General features: G+C 44.9%; 1 protein-coding gene across 9 annotated transcripts in view; it reads right to left on the bottom strand.

The window, feature by feature from the left end:
- Window positions 1-300: 300 nt before the first annotated feature.
- The window catches only part of LOC139240912 (R3H domain-containing protein 2), a 205,813-nt gene continuing 190,127 nt past the window's right edge, over window positions 301-15,986 (bottom strand). For 8 of the 9 annotated variants that reach the window (XM_070869420.1, XM_070869419.1, XM_070869423.1 and 5 more), the window contains 3 exons: window positions 14,868-14,968; window positions 12,762-12,846; window positions 301-970 (listed from right to left, as the gene is read on the bottom strand). In XM_070869420.1, coding sequence (XP_070725521.1) covers window positions 630-970; window positions 12,762-12,846; window positions 14,868-14,968 — 527 coding nt within the window. In that variant the 3' untranslated portion in view covers window positions 301-629. The remainder of the gene's footprint in view (window positions 971-12,761; window positions 12,847-14,867; window positions 14,969-15,986) is intronic. The other variant, XM_070869421.1, reaches the window with a different exon arrangement.

Below are 15,986 nucleotides of genomic sequence, written 5' to 3'. Positions count from 1 at the left end.
TTCTGGAACACCAGCCAACAACCGTCTCAAAACCCACCTTTTCAACCAAGCTTTTGGTCACTTCTCTCCCTCCATGACTCCATTTCCCTGTCTATGTCCACCATGAAGTGCCTTGGGGTGATTGGATGTTGAAGGCAGTATATAAATGCAAGTTGTTGCATGCTGTACCTATTCCTTTCGGACAGGTTCCAACACGTTAGATCACTCTCCTGAAGGTCTGAGCAGCGTCACCTTGCAAATAAAAGACAACTTAAAACAAAGAAGATATTGAGAGTCTGGACTGGCAGACAAACTTTTATATTTAAAATCAAAAAAACAGGTTAAATAAAATTTGTCGTGACCATACACAGTCAACTGTTTGTGTCACTTAAATAAGCTTCTTCTAATACGTTTGCACAATTATAACAGAAAAAATACACATAGGTTGTGTGGATGTGTAAAATGGGAGTTTGGGGATAGGGGGAAAAAAAAAAACTTTTTTTTCTCCAACTGATCACTAACTTTCCTTAATTATGTCTAAAGTGATATTTGGACAAAACAATGCACTACAGGAACAACGCTGACTTGAAACAAAGCCAATACAGTCATTCAAAGGTGAGAAGAAAAAGGGCTCTTCAAATATCCATTGGCTACTGGGAACTGGCTCTTTCTAGAATGCGAAGATCATAGCTCCTCTTGGCTGTTCGCAGTTTAAACCGGTTTGTTGAATTATTCAGTCTGATAGTTGCATTTTGAGCTGCCATGGTCGAGGGGAACACAGCAACAATAGTATAAAGTGCAGCTAGGTCACCGCCATTCTTTGAGTTCTCTGTCGCTCTGTTACAGTCCCCAGACCCACTGCTGCGTTGTTGAGAGTCTTTCAGCCACTGGATTTTGGCACCAGACATTGAAAGTTGACTGAAAAGTTTGTCTGCTTCAGTGCGGGTGATTCCTTCAGGAAGATCCGTTACCTCTAAGATTCGCCCGACAACTGCAACAAAGAAAGAGAAACATCCTGAGTGGCTCCAAGTGACATAAATTTCAGCCAATCACCACTCACCAGTGTGTTAAACTGAAACTAGGTTTGCACACGGATCACCTAGAGCCCAGCTCAGCTTTGCTGTAATATAGCTGGGCTCCATTTTAAGACAGTCCACCCCATTCACAGTAAGCAAGATCAAGGATGAGGATGTCATAATTGCGTTCAGTGTAAAATCATTAACAGATGCAGTCCTATTTATTTTCGACGAGAATTTCAGAGCCCAAGTTGTTATTTGACACGAGCTGAACTTGCGCACACCTCAGTTATGCAAGTACCACGAATCGCTAACTGGCAGAAACTCCCAAGTAGTTATTCAAAAAATGGAGCTCAGTCAAGATTGCTAAAAAGAGCATTTCCTTTTGATGAAAGTTACACAACTCCAGAATGGCTGCAAACCTTTTGTGGAAGGGAAAAATACTGTACCCAGCAGTCTGAATAGGTGAGCATTGCTTTAATCTACATAAGTTTCACACTGCGCTCTGAACAACCACTTCTATTATCTGCTGGTAACACCATTCAAAATCGACAACTCTAATGCAATCTGTTTGCGAAGCTCTCTGCTGTGATCTGCCAGATAACCCCTCTGTAGGGGCACTATGATAACCCCATTGCGCATTGTCTCCAGGTATCCCTTCTGCATGACAAGTCGACAGTTGGAAGTTGATCCCCATTTCTGTGTGCACATCAAACTTTAGAGAGACAGCCCAAAGCCACTGTAACTCAATGGCCCTTCCTGCCCAGTACCTACCATACAACATAACCTGCAGCATAAACATTTATACAAAAAGCTTAAAAAAAAGCACATACCTGTATAGGACCCTGGCAGACTGATGATGTTCCAGTGTACATACTGCTGCTAACTTGCCGTCTAAATTCCAGGAGCTTTTATTTATGTATTAACTTAATGTCTGGCAGACAAATACTAACATGCTAGATGGGTTAGAAGGTCGATTCTCAAAGAGTTATGGCTGAAAGGACTTGGGGGGAAAAAAAACATACACCTTCAGGTACATCGGTACAATTGCTGACACTGCACATTTCTGGTCTTCCCTCTGCACAAAACAGCAACATCAGCCAATGCCAAACTAGGCAAAGTGATTTGGTCACAATTGCGAACAGCTTGCATTGGGAGAGATATTATTAGGTTACCATCCTTTAATATTGGAAATGTCTTCAGATATAGTGCACTCTCCACAAACAAATATTTACGTTATCCAAACAGTGGAAAGTCACACGGCATTGACTGTCTCTTCAGATTTCTACAGCCACCTAACGTTAATGATCAAATCTGCACAAGTCCACGTGTTGGTTTGCACTTCAATTTTTTTTGAATAAAGTGGCAGAAGTAGATGTAAGGACATGACAGACAGACATGCACACAACGTTTGATAAGCTCCAAGCACTCCAGATCAAGAGTAATTGAGCTTTGTATTGGAGGCTGATGAGGATGACCATACCAATGGCAAGTAAACATTCTTCCTCATTCATTCAACCCCCACATAGAAATGCACTGTACCAAAAGTAGAACAAAGGAACAGGGTGATTGAACGTTGTTAATCCTGCGCTATTGTTTTGATTTGACAGCTCAAAATGTATCAAATCAAAACAATGCGGCAGGAATAGGTGGGTGGGATTGTGGTATTTGGATGAGGAATATTGAGGAAAGACCCTATAAGGGAGGTAATCTATCCATCTTCTTCATTTAGTGTCCTCCACACACACCTGAAAAACATACCAAAGTATTGCCAATTCAGAATGGGGGAAGTCCCTGCAGAGGAGTCAAAACAGCTGCCAGGAGCATCTGCCAAAGACATTGGCCCAGAATGTGCTGGAGTGAGGCACCTTGTGCCGTGCCCTGTTTGATAATTCTTTTCCTTACCCATCAAGCTCAAAATGTTTTTGCTCTGCAAAGTCTGAGCCGATAACGGCGAGGTCGACGGGGCATCTGGGACCTTGGTAAATGACGGAAACAGTCCATCTCTTAAACAATTACATTTAAGGAAACAGAATGAAACAGAGGAATGATGGAGAAGGAATCAGTTGAATTAAGAGTCAAATTAGATACAGAAAGAGAAATAAAGAGGGAAAGAAAGATTGGATTACAAGAGAGAGAGAAAAAAGATAAAGGAAAAGAAAAACATTTTAAAATTAAATTTTATATTTTAAAAACCTCTAGGAACAATTTACTGTAGGAATGAGACTCCACAGTTTCAATTGTTCCCTTCTGGGACCAGAGAGATGGGAGTGGCATTTCAGGAACATAAATTACCTCATTAAAAGGGTCGTTACATCGTTATAGTACCAGGGGTAAGTTTCTGCAGCGAGTTTAATTTGTTTTAACAGCACAACTGCAGCAATTTCTTGAAACTCTGCAAGGTTGACTGGTGCAAATTGCCGCAATTTGTAACATCCTCGCTACAAATTGTTTATTTACACTTAAAAATGGCAAGCGCATTAAACTCGCCGTTATTTTACCAGCAAATTCTGGCTCATTGTTGTGTGCAGCACTCAACTGTAAACAGCACTACTAAGTAAATATATGCGGATTAATACTAATGTGACAGCTTCAAACATTCTGTCAATTGGAACATGAAAGAGATGCCCAGAATAAAGCCATGGAAAGGATGGAATGGTCTTTAACCTGCGCTCGGGCTTCAACTGCAAGATTGTAGCAGCATACGATATCAATACACTTAGCTAACCACTCTTACAAGACCAATTTGTCTCTTGCCTTTGCACCATAGGAAATGCACAACTGTTGAGCCATCCAAAGTTGCTTTGTATAAAAGACATAATAACTTCAGGCTTTATGAGCACCTGTGTGAAAACGACACCACTTTCAAATTATGTAAATATAACATGGAAAAATCTTTACCAGAACTCTTGATGATGTCCCAAGGACTGCCGGATCAGAATGCAAAATCAAATACAGATGATCTACAAGTGCTTGTAGTTCACTAACTCTAAAAGCTGAAGCCAACAGCACAGTTTTCCATGTCAAGAACTTGAACTCACATTATATCAGAGGTGTCTATTTGTGGATACACAAACTTGTGAAGAAGTAACTTAAGGCCTCAACTGCGAACCAGTGAATGCTAACATGTGCACAAATTTCCAAATAACTTTAAAAAAAAATATTCCTGGGATGTGGGCGTCGCTGGCAAGGCCAGCATTTATTGCCCATCCCTAATTGTCCTCGAGAAGGTGGTGGTGAGCCGCCTTCTTGAACCGCTGCAGTCCCGTGTGGTTAAGTTGCTCCCAGTACTGTTTGGGAGAGAGTTCCAAGATTTTGACCCAGCGACAATAAAGGAATGGTGATATATTTCCTAGTCAGGATAATATGCGACTTGGAGGGTAACTTGGGAGGTGATGGTGTTCCCATGCAGCTGCTGCCCTTGTCCTTCTCGGTGGTGATGGTGGTGGGTTTGGGAGGTGCTGTCGAAGAAGCCTTAGTGAGTTGCTGCAGTGCATCCTGTGGATATGTGGATAATACACACTTGCAGCCACTGTGCACCGGTGGTGGAGGGAATGGATGTTTAAGGTGGTGGATGGGGTGCTGATCAAATGTGCTGCTTTGGCCTGGATGATGTCGTCGAGTTTCTTGAATATTGTTGCAGCTGTACCCATCCAGGCAAGTGGAGAGTTGCATAAACAGGACACCAATGTGATTTCCCCAGTGAACTAAACACAAACAGGTCATGAAAGACCAAAATAGCTGCAATATGGCCCCAAATGAGTTTTAAATCAACTTAGAACGAATTCTGGAGGTACTCCAGAATGTAAGGGATATCACAAGAGTTGACTGACCTTGTAGAACATCGCTGTACAGACTTTTTCCACTTTGTGTCATAGGCACCATTAATAAATGCCCTGCTAGAACTAGCTGCGAATCCATTTCTAGTCAAGGAGTTAGATGTAGTCCTTACTACTAGGGGGATTAAGGGGTATGGCGAGAAAGCAGGAATGGGGTACTGAAGTTGCATGTTCAGCCATGAACTCATTGAATGGCAGTGTAGGCTCAAAAGGCTGAATAGCCTACTCCTGCACCTATTTTCTATGTTTCTCGTCTGCATACAGTCCACCAGACCAAATATTCACTGAAAGCCCAGATTCCAAGGTCCATTCTAACCAATTCCTGCAGAGAGACTGACAACACGAGGAGAAAAGAAACCTTTATAGCTGGGGAGAAATCAACTGGTGCAACAGTGCAGGTCTTGGAGCTTGACACCACATGGGAATAGGAGACCACAAATCCCATGAAGCTGGACTATCCTTCTATGGTGTGTGGAGAATGTGGAATGAAGATCGTACAGTTTGCATTGGCAATCTATGACACTATACTGTACAGAACTACATTGTCCTTGTATAACATTTGTCGCATTGAGGCAGGGTCCTTGATTTTGACCAGGCTGTTGGTAGTGTCATACAGAAATGAATTTAACTGGATTATCTCGTGCAACCATTTTCCATTAAGAACATTTACACACATACAAATTTAAAACACAGTCATGTCTGTGAACAAAGCCAATAAAAGCTCTTCCAATCCAAGAGTCATTATTTAGCCGACTCAGAAATAATAGATGATCAGTAGAGTGCTCCTTGTGTTTATAGGACAATTCAGTGGCTCCATGAAATAGCAGAATCCAGCTTGGTGCCCGAAAGTTCATATCTTGGTTTACAGCACTCACCACCAGCAAAATACTTTCCATAGAGAGGAAGTATATGGCGAAAGTGAGGTAGCCCAGCAGAGGCTTGCAAATGGGTGACCATTACCCTCTTATAAGGCAGAATTAATCCCTCCGACTTTATCTCATTATGCTTAGAATGTCTTGGTTCACAGTTTAACAGTACACTGTATTAATGTTAAAATATAGAGTCGATAAGGCTGGAACAGTGTGTTCCTTGATGTGTTGGGTTTAGGGTCACCAATTCTAGTTGGACGCATGCCCCGAGGTTCCATCACACGAGCTCCCCCTTCCAATCACCCTGCCCGGTCAAACAGCCTTTACCCCCATCTCCAATATTTCTCACAACCAATAAACAAAAGCGTGCAAAGAAAACACATTTGTTTTAATGCTCCAATGATTTTTCGCTCAGATTCCTCCAGGAGATTAATCTTTAATCCCTGGAGACTCCAGGGCAATCTTGGGAGAGTTGGCAACTCGAGTTGGGTTGCATTGAAACAACGGTGCATAATGTATACAGCAATAATTCCTTTTTACCTCGCCCTCCCTTAGGAAGGGTGAAGCTTTTAGTGAACAGCTTCCAGGGAAAAAAATAGTTAAAGGGTTCAGGGCAATGGAATTGTTTCACTGGCTCAGACTGGCAGTGGAGCAAGCATATGCTGAACCCTACCTTGCAATTGGAGATACCCCTTGCAGGGGTGGAGCAGATGGGTATCAAAACTCCTGCCAGAAGCTTTTAGGTAGAAATCTGCCTTTTGCTTATCCTGCACATAGATGCAAGTCTGCAAGACAGACTCATCTCAATGACAACCTGATTAAGTCGGCCTGCTGAAGGAGGGGCCGTTCCTCGCTTCCTTCAGTTATGCAGGCGAGTCTTTGCATTCTTGTCTGTACTTGGTCTGAAAGATGTTCGGGAGGGAAATACCTGTGTGGTTGTTGCAAATAAACTATATTCAGTTGTTTTAAAAATAAAATATGACTAGTATTATTTGCTTTGGACCTTCTGAAATGCAGAACTTTGGATAAAGCAGGCCCTAACTCTATCCCTAATAAAGAAATCTCATCCCCTTACACTCTCAGCTGTGGATTATCACGTAGCAATGGGGTGGGGATAATTAAAATAATGAACAACGTTATCCCTCCATGCAGCACTAGAAAATATTAGTGAGCAGGTTATAGCATTTGCTGTGCTGCCCCTGGTTTAAATGCGTTCATCATTGCAGTAAAGTACAGATTTCATTCATGTAAGTGATGCTGATTCTGTTGTGCCAAAAAATAGCTATTGCTTTCCCAAATTTGCTACTCCAAAGGGCTAGCCTTTCGGTTGGAGGCTTCTTAGGGCGCTAATGGCAGCGGAGGGTGGTAAATTTAACGCCCTATCAAAGTTTGTGCCTCCGTCCAGAAAATTTGTCCGAAACTCAGTAACAATGATCGAAGGTGCTAAATCAGGTGTTACACATCTGCGCTTGGCTGTGCCAACCGAAACCTGCCAGGCAAAAAAAGCTCCTTTCCTTGCGCATGCGCAGAGGCGTCTATAGTTCCCGAAGCCAGCCAAATGTTTCGGGCGCGGCAATATAAGTTTGCGCATGCGCAGATCCACCTGTGCACTTCGAACAGAGCGGGAGAAATGGCGCAGCAGGAACTACACCAGAGAGCACGCCGCTTCTCTGCCACGGCCGCTGAGGCACTAATACAGGCCAGTGCGAGGAGGTGGCCTGCCTTGCATCTCGCTGGGAGAAGGAGGCCCGTGCTTCGGAGGAAGCTTTCACAGGAGGTGTCTGCAACAGACACAGTGCCTAGAACTGCCACCCAATGTCGCAAGAAGTTTAAAGATCTCACGAGGGTCATCAGGGTTCGTACCCTTTACATTAATGCACCCCTGCCATGGTTGCAAGATCTCTGTCTCACACAGTGTAGTCTTTGACGGAGCTGCCCCTTCTCTATGTGCTCCAGGCCATGGTGAGGGTTGGGGATGATCACCTGAAAGCTCAGTTCACCAGCCATGCCCTACGCATTCAGGTGGACCCTCTTGTCCTGAGTCGCAATCTTAGCTGGCTCTCACCTCCCCTCAGCCTTTCCACTTGCTCAGTACACAGCCACGCGGATTATACGGCACATCTTTGCACTTCCAGACAGCATCAGCTCCTCTACTATGGAAGGCACATGTGCCACACGATCAGCTGCACACTCACTCACACCACCTTCTTGTTCTTATTGTAGGCGGGAGCAGCAGCGGACCGGAGGTGGAGAGCCTGACCTGCAGGAGCTCACAGAGGTGGAGCAGTTAGTGTCGGCCTTCATGGGCACCCCAGACCCTGCGGTGGTGTCTGGCAAGGCAGAGCCCCCTCTGGGTATGTGAATGGCGTTTGCGATTTATGCGAGTTCCTTGACTTGATATCAAATGGCCTAGCCCCTTTACATATAGATGCTCAATGCCACCTTCCTCTTATCTCCCTGCCCCCTCCCCTGCTGCAACCGCGTCTGTTGCTTAGTGGTTACAGATGACCAGCCAGCCTGCCCCTGAGCTGTCAGCATCTGGGGACGGGGGGAGATGACGAGGGAGGGGATGAGAGTGTGCTCCCTGAGTGGGAGACCCCATCAGTCCCACTGAGTGGGGAGACCCCATCAGTCCCACTGAGTGGGGAGACCCCATCAGTCCCACTGAGTGGGGAGACCCCATCAGTCCCACTGAGTGGGGAGACCCCATCAGTCCCACTGAGTGGGGAGACCCCATCAGTCCCACTGAGTGGGGAGACCCCATCAGTCCCACTGAGTGGGGAGACCCCATCAGTCCCACTGAATGGGGAGACCACATCAGTCCCACTGAGTGGGGAGACCACATCAGTGGACGAGCCTGATTGAGAGGTTTGAGGACTCTAATGCTCCTGGCCCCAGTAGTCTACAGCAACACCCAGCGGGAAGGAAAGCACGGAGGCCAGCTTCCCGGAGGGCGAGTTGACCCAGGAGTCCCGCTGAGAGACAGGCAGACGTGGACATGGACTTGGTGGCTCTGTCCAGGGAGACCACGCAAATGCACCGTGACCTCATGGATGCATTGGATAGGGTCCCGCAGAGCATCGACGCACTTGCTGAGAGTGTGGCGGAGGTCGCCTCAAGCATTGTCCGTGCCTCTCAGCAGCCCAACGAGCCCATCCTTGCCCGGTTACAAAGGGAGATGGACTCAACGAGCGACAGTGGAGTGCCAGAGGTGATGGCGCGTGCCATGGTTGACGTGGCAGCAGCTATCACATCACAGGCCAAAGCCAAGCAAGGCCTTCGTCAGTGATTGTTGTCAGTGATTGCTGGCATCAACTCTCAGACTGCTGCGTTTCAGGCTCAGTGTGGTGTGAGTCAGTCTCAGAGTGATGCCATGCACACACTGACTGCTGCCATCCTCTGTGTTCCCCACAGTCCAACTGGGAAGTGACGGTGCTGAAGCAGGCCAACAATCTGTGCCCTCACAGATTGCTCTGGATGCTGATACTGTGCCCCATGTGAGTGGCAATGGGCCCCTGAAAATGGAAGGTCCTGTCCTTCCTCAAGAATACAGCATTCTGGCTCCCACCACTGCCCCTCCGCCTTTGCACCAACCGCGGGCTACACCCGAGCCATCACAGACTGCTGCCGCCGATGCTGAGGCGGTGGTGTCCGCAGCCGGGCCTTCCAGGTCCAGAGCTGGTCCAGGGGGTCCTGGTCGGCCAGCTGGACTGTCTTCCTCACACGCACAGCAGCCCTCAAGCAGCCTTGCTGCAGGCACTGAAGCCACATTGATGAGGAGCCCTAGATGTGGGAGGGGGATAAAGATGAGGTGTGGGAAATGTCAGGCAACCCGAGTGATGACTTGGCCAAACGTGGACAGATGTAATTCCAATGTAAATAATGTCTGTAAATATGTAGTTACATTGTTGCACCTCGCTGTGCTTGTTGTGTTTTGTTTTATTAGTTGCCGGAGTGGGGGGTGGGGGGGAAGGGGGCTTCGGTTGTTTGAGGTGACTATTTTGGTGTTAGTAAAATGTTACTTTGACCGTTTTGCATTGACATCTTGTGTAGCATTGCAGAGTTTAACAGAAGTGTGCCATTATCGTGGCACAAAGCTGCATAGCTCAGTATTAGCTGCATTCCTCAGCTTCCTCCATTCAAGAGAACCGATCCATTATGAGCCGCTGACGTGCGGTTCTTGGTCCGGCACCATCGCCACGCTGCCTCCTCCATAGCTGCTGCTCCTCCTGGTGCGGCTGGCCATTCGGGGCCTCGCCAGGCTCCTGTTCCTCGTCCTCCTCCTGAGGTGGGCCTGCAATCCCCACTTTCAGAAGCGCAGCCTTCACACACTGCTCCTCAGAGAGCTGGAGGTATGAGCGTTGCTGTCTGTAAACCTGTGTGGGGGTAAGACCTCCTGTCCAGATGTCTTCAGCCTCTCTTCATCCGTGGCCCGACGTGGCCACGAGCCCTTCTAACTTGACGCCGCCTAACAAGCGCATGGAGTAGGAGACGCTGGTGAACTAGTAATGTACCCATTAAATTATTTCACTCAAGTTGTAAGGACCCTGTAATGGCAGATAAATCTGCCGCTTTAAAGTCTGAGGTTCACGCAGCGTGCTGTGTGGAAACGTTGTGCTCAATGTGACCTCCGATGTTGGATCCTCCTCCCTCAATTTAAGTATGATGCAAATCGTGCCTATTTGACCGTGGGTCCGCCTGGTTTTTCAGGCGTGACTTGGGGCGGATGTTAAATGCGGCGTTACCACCGAATTTAGCGACCGGTGCACGATGACTGACGTCATGATCGGAATGAAATTACAGTGCGAGGCGGTAGCATTTTGCGCTACCGCAAAACCGGCACCGAATTTCCCGGCGGGGCGCTGGAAGCTGGCTGCCGGGGCGGTAAGCATTTCGACACCCTTTACTGCCCTCCGGGGCGTGAACGGAGGCACAATCAAACCGAAAATCCAGCCCAAAGCTGCTCAAACAAAATGGACTGACAATGTTTCATGAGTTCCCTTTAATTTAAATTTCCAATGTGCAGAATCCGACAAAGAACAAGCACTTCATTGGTACATGTCGATGGAAACAGCTGCATACTGGGCAAATTTCATTCTATTTGGAAAAAAGCAGACCACAATTTTGTATCCAGATTGTCACAGACACAGAGTATCCCAAAGGGTGTGAATTATTCATTGTACTGACCTGGTGACAGGGTTTTGTTACCAAACAGGTTTACTACCAAGCCAGTAAACCCAAGCAAAGTAGTACTTGATAGTATAGAAGGATTGAGGATTAAGAAATCTCCTGGGCCAGGTAGCATATTCGAGGGTGCAGTGGGAGACTCATGGGAAATTTATAGGGACCTTGCTATAGCCACAAACGAATTATTGGCCATCAGAGAGGCAGCAGAAAACATAGTAACTTCATGTAAAAAAGAGATCAATGTGACCCAGATAACAGGCCCATTAGCTTATTATTAATGGGTAAAATAATGGAAACCAGCCTAAGCTTTAGCACAGAGAAGTACCTGTATAGAAATTATTTAATAAGAAACAGTCAGCATGGACTTAGATGGGATTGATTTGGCTTGACAAACCTTGTTGACTTCTTTGAACATGTTACAAATAAGTAGAAAATGGAACTATTTGTATTTTCAGCAAACCTTTGACAATGTCCTACCAACACACGTCTGCTATTGGTAAATCATTATTTTAAGTGGGTTACTGCTGGTGTTAAAATAATACTGATTAGAAAATCTAGGTTAGAGAGGACTCGTGAGAGGTGTAGTGTCATACTGGTGCTGAATGGAGTACCACATTGCTTACACTTCTGTTACTTATCTACATATATAAATGACCTGGATGTAGAAACCAAATGTAAGCTTGCTAAATTTGAGACAACACTAAAATAGTGAGAATAGTAGGGGAAGAGGATGCAGTTAATTGCAAAATGATTTAGATCAGTTACGCAACTGGGGAACAAGTGGCAAATTAAATTTAATTCTGACAAATGTGAAGTATTGTGTATTGGGAGACAGAATGAGCAACACAGGTAGACAATGAATAGACTTAACACAGAGAAACTTAAAGGGATGTGGGAGTGACAGTGGAGTAATCATTTTCAATGTTGAGATATGTGGCGAAACAGTTAAACACAAGCAGAATGCTAGGGTGATAGCCAGACAGTGGGATACAAGTGTCCAGAGGTAATGCTGAGGCCTTATAATGCACTGGGCAGACCTCACCAGGAGCATAGTGTGCAATTCTGGTCAGCGCACTTCAAAGGGGTCACTTTAGAGAGGGTGCAGGGAAGAGCAACAAGAATAGTCCCAAGTGTAAAAGGGACAGACCCTGAGGAAGATTAAAGCTTAAACTCTACAGTCCAGAGAGAAGGTTAACGGGAGACCTCAACAAAGTATCTTAAGTATGAAATGGGATAAATAAGGTGAATCCAGAACACGACGTCAGGGTGGTCAGGCCAGTAGAATAAGAGAACATAACTTTAAATGAGTGAAAAGTAAACTTTAAACAGATTTCAGAAAAAATTAATCTTTACAGAAAGGATGAGAAATGCTTGGATTAATTTACGAGGCAAGACAGCAGAGTCAAAGTCATTCTTGGTGTTGGAAGTGTGAAGTGCAGCACTACAGGGTGAGCTTTAAAGTTGACAATAGCCTTTTCTCTTCATTTTCTCTTCAATGTTCTTACCCTAAAACATGTATCTCTCCCAATTGGCACGGCTTTGTGTTTAGTGGTTACTACACACCTTTGACTTACAGTACTGGCGCTTTTATTACCAAATACAATCTCCTCTTAATTGAATGTCACTTCATTCAAATTATTTAGTAAGTCAAATTTTTTAGCACTAAATTTCCACTTTGCTATATTATTTGTGTTGCTTAATTCAATTTATTGGATAATTCAAATTTGTTAGTAAAATAAGGGCTACAAATTATCAGTAGACAATACAATATGAAATGATTCAGCTTTTAATAAGTCTCATTCCCAGCATAGAAAACTTTGAACAGAAAATAAATCCATTTACAAGATATCTGCGATGGTTCAGATACTAACCAACATCACCTGTGCCAAGATCAGTGGATGCTGATTTCAAGGTCGTCTTCTTTCCTCGTTTAGTGTGTTTTGTACTGCATGGACCCTTTAAATAAAAAACATCAATGGAGTCTGTTTATAGTGCAGAACATTACTTAAACAAAGAGATACAATGGGCTGGTGCGTGATAAGAGTAACAGGGCTCAACATTCAGTCATAGCTCAGTGGGTAGCACTCTCGCCTCTGAGTCACAAGGTTGTGGGTTCATGTTCCGCTCCAGAGACTTGAGCACAAAAAAAAATCTAGGCTGACACTCCCCAGTGCAGTGCTGAGGGAGCGCAGCACTGCCAGAGGTGCCGTCTTTTGGATGAGACGTTAAACCGAGGCCTCGACTGCTCTCTCAGGTGGACGTAAAAGATCCCACGGCACTATTTTGGAGACGAGCAGGGGAGTTCTCCCCGGTGTCCTGGCCAATATTTATCCCTCAACCAACATCACTAAAAAGAAAATGATCTGGTCATTATTACATTGCTGTTTGTGGGAGCTTGCTGTGTGCAATTTTGGCTGCCGTGTTTCCCACATTACAACAGTGACTACACTTTAAAAGTACTTCATTGGCTGTAAAGCGCTTTGGGACATCAAGTGGTCGTGAAAGGTGCTCTGGAAATGCAAGTCTTTCTTTTTAAATCTGATCCCTTACTGGTAGCTTGCTGAGCCCCATCAGCAGAGGCTCAGGTGCAGGTGACCTGCCCACCCTCAGCCACTGAATGGAACTTGAGGGCCTGAGTTTAGAAAAAAACTAAAAATAAAGGAAAGAGTGAATATGCAAAGAGGTTATTTAACCATTTATTAAGCAGCGGATTATAAAATAGTTGATAAAAAGGCAAAATATTTATTTCAGAAAGATTTAATTGGAAGCTTCAGGAGTGTTTTCATTGGCAATGGGGCAAGAGACAGATGAAACATTGAGAAGTTACTAAGAACTATGGAATACAGTTTCTTCAAATAGAAATGATGAACAATGTTTAACTCTTGGGACTCCCAGTGCAAATACTGACACACTCCCAGGATCCCTGTGCAAATACTGACACACTCCCAGGATCCCTGTGCAAATACTGACACACTCCCAGGATCCCTGTGCAAATACTGACACACTCCCAGGATCCCTGTGCAAATACTGACACACTCCCAGGATCCCTGTGCAAATACTGACACACTCCCAGGATCCCTGTGCAAATACTGACACACTCCCAGGATCCCTGTGCAAATACTGACACACTCCCAGGATCCCTGTGCAAATACTGACATTCTTAGAACCACCCGCACCCCCACAAATATTGTAGAGTGCTGGGAACCCCCACCTAATTGAGAGATTCATCTGCACCTCCCCCCCACCCCCCGCCCTCCTTGAAAATATTAACTCTGAACTACTAAAATAAACACTAAAAGCACAATTTTAACAAAAAAAGCCATTTAACTATGTTCACCCACTCCCCATATTTCTCATTTTCCTTATTTCTCATGGATGCCTCAGAGGGAGGCACCAGCAAAGAGTGGAGTGTCAATGGAGCCCATCCCTGCAGTGTATTTTGGATTGCACAATGTACCCCAACAGTGCGGATATTTCCTATTGTCAGTATCTTTCGTGGAGAGATATTTTAAATTTGATTTTGCACAGTATCTCGATTATCCCCAAGGGTGTGTAATAATGCGGAAAACATTTAGCGCCAATCAATGCACAGAGAATCCACAGCCACCTATCTGGGTGTAACTGGGATCTTTTGGAGGGGAATCCCCACCCAAGATAGCTCAGTATGGCTGACCCAATAAGTTGGAGGGTTTAACGAGATGTGCAGCGTGAAAATGAGCGCATACCTGAGCCAGGGTAAAACAAACTGGCACAGGCCTAAGAGCTTTATACGATCGGGGAGAAGGTGCTCACGCGGCACTCCCTGGCTGCAATATCAAGGCAACATCGTCGTGTGCAAGCTGAGCAGGTGGTTTCCACAGAGCCCATCAGGTTATGCTATACTCCACTGGTGTGTGGAGCACGCAGAATCAAACCAAAACCAGCCTTAAGGTGTTGAAGAGGACAGCTCATTCCTCTCATGCTTTTTCATTCCATACCTGATGAGCTGAGTACTGGCACTGTCCATGGATTACTGGAGGTGGGCATACTGGAACGTTGTACTGCAAAGGCTGGCCAAGTAAAGAATAACGAGTGTCACCTGACGAAGAGAAACAGAAAAATAGACATTGATTTTGCAAGCGCCCTCAGCAACTTCAGTTTGTAACCTGGACCCGAAGCACATTAAGCGGAAGCCGAACCCACAGCCACAATGGATACGGTCCCTGGATAGAGGCACAGTCTGCTAGGGTTTCCATATAGTCCATGGATCTGCATTTAGCTGACTCACTGTTCGTTTCCCAGGGCAAGTTCCAGTTATAGCATCACAAGTAATCAACAAGTACAGTAGTGAGCAGGAACGGAACACAGAGCGGCAACATCAAAAGTACAATGTAATGTAGTCGAACAAATATCATGATTTTGCACACATTTGGTGTTCCCCAACTCATTTGATATAACAATGCTACCTATGTATTTGTTTTCTAGTATTTTAACATTACCATCCTGTTTATATCCCTTTCTGAACAAGGGGACTTCCAGACATCTTTTGGCCTAGCCACTACTAGGAGTGCCAGCATCTCCAGGGTTCATTTGCTCTCAGGTTATTCATCCTTTCTGTAGGAGTTTCCTCTTTATTTGACGTCTCCTCTTGGAAGGCATGGCTGAGTCCAAGAACTCAGGCCAGGAAATAGAATACTTACCATTCACACATACCCTCTGCTTCTCATAGCCCAACCACGATTCGATCCATCTCATCATGCTGCTGTCAATACTGTGTCTGTTAGATTTGAGACACCTTATCGAAGGCTTTAACTAAAAGCCAAGTATACCACTTCTACATTCTCACTCTTATCTATACCTATTGTTACTTTATCAAAAAAAATTCTCTGGCATAACGTAACCTTTTGTAAATTAAATAGTTAAGGATGTAAACTGAAGTAGTATCTAATCTGACCTACAAGCTGTGGTAAGATTGAAAAATGTATTTAATTTAACAATGGGAAATGCAATGCAAGTAAGAGAACCCAATCCTTTAACTGGGGAAAACATGAACTAGTTCTATTAATGCAGGTTAATCAGACTGTGAAAGGCAAGTCATGTCTGACAAATTTAATGAG

Source organism: Pristiophorus japonicus, chromosome X (assembly GCF_044704955.1).
Source record: "Pristiophorus japonicus isolate sPriJap1 chromosome X, sPriJap1.hap1, whole genome shotgun sequence".
NCBI lineage: Eukaryota > Metazoa > Chordata > Chondrichthyes > Pristiophoridae > Pristiophorus > Pristiophorus japonicus.
The sequence above is the reverse complement of the archived record's forward strand: the minus strand, read 5'-3'. Positions and strand labels throughout refer to the sequence as shown.